The sequence below is a fragment of the Dermochelys coriacea genome, chromosome 24, assembly GCF_009764565.3.
Source record: "Dermochelys coriacea isolate rDerCor1 chromosome 24, rDerCor1.pri.v4, whole genome shotgun sequence".
Classification (NCBI taxonomy): domain Eukaryota; kingdom Metazoa; phylum Chordata; order Testudines; family Dermochelyidae; genus Dermochelys; species Dermochelys coriacea.
Genome location: NC_050091.1, coordinates 7,324,564 through 7,328,756, shown reverse-complemented (window position 1 = coordinate 7,328,756; position 4,193 = coordinate 7,324,564). Strand labels below are relative to the sequence as shown.

General features: G+C 54.7%; 1 protein-coding gene across 1 annotated transcript; it reads right to left on the bottom strand.

The window, feature by feature from the left end:
* Positions 1 to 1,555: 1,555 nt before the first annotated feature.
* CTXND2 (cortexin domain containing 2) lies at positions 1,556 to 1,779 on the bottom strand. The gene has a single exon (XM_038383491.2). It carries the CDS (start codon positions 1,736 to 1,738, stop codon positions 1,565 to 1,567), a length of 174 nt encoding a protein of 57 aa, XP_038239419.1. The 5' UTR covers positions 1,739 to 1,779; the 3' UTR covers positions 1,556 to 1,564.
* Positions 1,780 to 4,193: the final 2,414 nt, after the last annotated feature.

The following is a 4,193-nucleotide window of genomic DNA, read 5'->3' as shown; positions in this document are numbered from 1 at the left end:
CCTGCAATCATCTTCTGGCTCCCCAGCTCTCCCCTCAACCCCACCTCCGGCCCCCTTGGCTCCCCAAGGTCATCTCCTCTCCAGGGCTCCTGGCTCCACCCCCATCATCTCCTGGCTCCCAGCCCTCTTTCCACTGACTCCCGTCTTTTAGAGCCAGCGCTTATGCGTCTACCACGCAACCAGCTCCAGCCGCCTGCCCCGCCCTCCAGCCCCCCTCCCTGGACCCCGCCTTCCCCATCAGCCCCTGGCTCCCCAGAGCCTCCCATGCCCCTTCCCCAGCTCAACCCCAGAGACCATGTGTCCCGCCCCAGCGCGCCCCTGGACCCCCGCCCCACCTCCACCTTCGCCCCCCAGAACCCTCCCCCACGTCCCCCGGGCTCCCCCGCCTCCAGAGAACCCCCCCCATGTCTCCCTTCCCGCCCCCGGAGCCCGCAGCGCTCACCTCTTCCCGGGGGGGGGGCAGTTTCTGGGGAGCCGCCGCTGGGAGCGGATCGGACGGGACCTCACGACACTTCCGGCGACGGTAGCCCGCGAAGCTCAAGTGTGCTCCGATTGAGAGCGCGACGAGAGCACACGCGTGGATACTGCGCATGCGCCAATGACTCCTAGGGGGGTGGGGGGGGGCTCTCTTAAAGGGCTAGTGGCCTGTCGGTCTGTTTGGGCCGTTGCGCATGCGCTGGGAGAGCTGCGAGACGCTTGTTGGAGGCGCCGCATCAGCAGGGTGAGGCTTCTCTTAAAGGGACAGGGGGACTTGCCCGAGATCACACGGCGAGTCAGTGGCAGAGCCGGGTTATGGAACCCAGGAGTCCGCCCTCCGCACACACTTCCAGAATCTCTGCTGGAGTCATGGGGGCTACTTGGGCACTAGTCTCTGAGCTGGGTGCCACATGCCCCTGCGCTAGCGGTGGGACCACCTGAGGGATAACAGCCTACTACTGCTGCCCCTTCATCTCAAACGGGAGAGGCCTGTGCTGGAGGTTGAGGGAGTTCAGACCTGGGTGAGAATCTCGCTGGTGTGATTACACATGCGCAGAATCACAGGAGAGAAACACCACGCGACCTATGCTAATCGTGCACAGATACCACGGTGATGGGTGTGCAGGAATAACAGAGTGTGCTGATCTGCAGCCACTCGCTTGCGCCTTGTAGAAACAGTTGCCTGGCATAAGCCACTGTCTCCTGTTCCATCTTGCTGTTGGGGTCGGCCAGCCCAGATGGCTACTACTGTCTTCTTCAATAAGGTGTCACAGGAATCTACTGTTTCAGACAAAGAGAGTCAAGATTCCTAAATTCAAGGTTTTGGTTTGGCCAGTGGCTCACTTGACACAAGGGATTTAGTATATTCAGTTACCTCCCAGAGGTTTTATGAAGCTGAGTTCATTGAAACGTGCTTTGAGATCCTCAGATGGAGGGTACCACACATTATCACTAGCATCAGATTCTGTCAAATGCAAAATTTAAACTACGGAATCTTCTTTTTCCCCGCAGGGGCAGGGATTACATGGACAGTAAAGGAGTCAAACACATAGACTTGATTAGCAATTTTTCTCCTCTTTATTGCCAGTCAATTGATTTGCTCCTCCTCCCACATGGAAGTGGGGATGGCGCTGTACGGGTCCACGATCAGCTTGGCACACCTCACAATCATGGCCATCAGGAAGAAGCACATCAGGATGACAAACCCAATGGCAAACCCCTTGTCCACATCGACATATGGCTGCACTGTCGGGCTGTCCATCGGGCTCTGCCTTCACACCCTTCTCCGTCCTCTGAGCTCCAGCACATCCATCACCTGCATGGCAGAGTTTGGGAAGGAAATCATGATTGTTGATAATAATTTGTATTGTGTAGCACTGGGGGGTTCCAATTAAGTCCCCATAGTGCTCAGTGTTGTAGACAACACAATGACAGTCCCTGGCCCAAAGAGCTAAGTATGGAATCAGAAGGGCCATATTACCTGCCGTGGCAGAAAATCATGGTTTTTCAGCTCACAGACTCTAAGGCCAAAAGGGACCATCATGATCATCTAGTCTGACGCCATGCATAGGCACCGACTCCGTGGGTGCGCTGGGGCTGGAGCACCTATGGGGAAAAATTGGTGGGTGCTCTGCACCCACTGGCAGCTCCCCATCCTGTCCCCCAGCTCACCTCCTCCCCTGAGCGTGCCGCGTCCCTGCTTCTCCCCCAGCTCCCAGTGCTTGCTGCCGCGAAACAGCTGTTTCACAGCGGCAAGCACTGGGAGGGAGGGGGAACACGGCATGCTCCGGGAAGAGGCGGGGCCGGGGCAGGGATTTGGGGAAGGAGTGCAATGGGGCAGGGAGGGGGTGGAGTTGGGGCAGGGACTTTGGGGAAGGGATTAGAATGGGGGTGGGGTAAGGGTGGAATCAGGGTGGGGCCAGGGGCGAGCACCCACCAGCACGGGAAAAGTTGGCGCCTATTTATTCTAGTTCAAACCAGCAAGTGACCCAGGCCCCACACTGCAGAGGAAGACAAAAAAAGGTCCATGGTCTCTGCCAGCCTGACCTGGGGGAAAATTCCTTCCTGACCCCAAATGTGATGATCAGTTAGTCTCTGAGCATGTGGGCAAGACCCACCAGTCAGACATCTGGGAACGAATTTTCTGTGGTAACTCAGAGCCTTCCCCCTCTAGTGTCCCATCTCTGGCCGTTGGAGATATTTATTAACAGCCGTCGTGGATGGGCCATGTGTCATTGCAGGCAATCTCCTCGGATCACCCCCCTCCATAAACTGATCAAGCTCTTTTCATTGCCCATCACCCCAGCCTGGAGCAAGCATGCTCCACATAAGGCACGTGCCACAGCACATACTGCCTTGGCTATGCACCAAGAAGTGCTCCTAAGAGAGGCCCAACTCTCCCACACTCCCCTAGGCACTGAGCTATACATTCATTCTCACTCTGGCCCAATTCTTGTTTATTTCTCTATATCTACAAAGTGGACCAGCTTCAAGAGGAGAGATGGAGAATGGCCTACCTTGAAAAACCCCTTAGCCTACTGGGTAGGACACTCATCTCAGAGGGGAGAGACCTACACTCAAGTTACTTCTCTGATGCAGGCTTCGGCCCTCTAACCACTGAGCTATGGAGTGGCAGCTCCTCCTTCTGCTGTGTTTTGTGGGGGGCCTGATCTGGTAGCCATGCTCTACAGGGGACTCGGAGCATGCCTGCCTCTGTGCCTCCATTCCCCATGTGTGTACTGAGGATAATAGCACCTCCCAGGGGGGTTGTGAAGATACAGACATTAAAGAGGGTGAAGTGCTCTACCCGACGTAATGCATGGAAATACCTTTGATACGTGACCTGACGCACCATCAAGATGCTGGTGAATTTCAGTTTATAAAATAACTTGTTTATGTCCCGTTGTCCATTTAGTTCCAGGGGAAAATGACACTGAAAATGCCAGGCTGAAATCTTAGCGTGTCTGGTGGGGGGTTGTTTCTCGCGTGATTTCACTACTGGTGTATTTCACTGTTTCAGATGTGTAGTCACGTTGCTTAGCGCGCCCCCGCGAGCTCAAATGCTACAGTGATGAGCATGGTATAAGAACTTGTATAGAATAGAACCGGTGAAAGGTGCCAGATGGACTGTCTCAGTGACTTTGGAGTCCTCTGTTTATCCAGAGAATGTGGGCAGAAGCAGGGCAAGCATCCCTAATTCCCCCTACCCTGAAGCCTCTCTCCCTACGGAGGACTATGATCGAGAGGGTCACTCAGACGCCAGAGCCTGCTCAGTTCTTGGCGTCTTTGCCGAACCTGCCAAAAAGTGAACTATGTTGTAAGTTCTTTGAGGCCGTTCTGTGTTTATACAGCATCTAACACAATAGGGACCTGAGCCATGGCTGGCCCCCTGGCACTACTGCAATATGTCCCCCTTTACTGCAATATCGGAGCACCTCACAATATGTACTATATTTATCCTCACAACATCAGTGGGCAGTAGGGCTATTAATCACATTTTGCAGTTGAGTCACAGAGACTGGCCCAGGACTTGAACTGAGGTTCCATGAGGCTCCAAACTCACTAGTGTTCGTATGTCTGAGGGGAGCAGATATGGCCTGCTGGGGTGCTGGTTGTGCCGTGTGGACACCTGTCACTTTGGGGATATACCGAGACCCACCAACCTCATTTCGCGTAGGCCACCAAACCTTTAGAGTTAAAATGAGTTGCAATTCCCT

Bases quoted from the DNA above. Each gene is read 5' to 3' on its own strand.
- CTXND2 (XM_038383491.2), bottom strand. From the start codon at position 1,738: ATGGACAGCCCGACAGTGCAGCCATATGTCGATGTGGACAAGGGGTTT.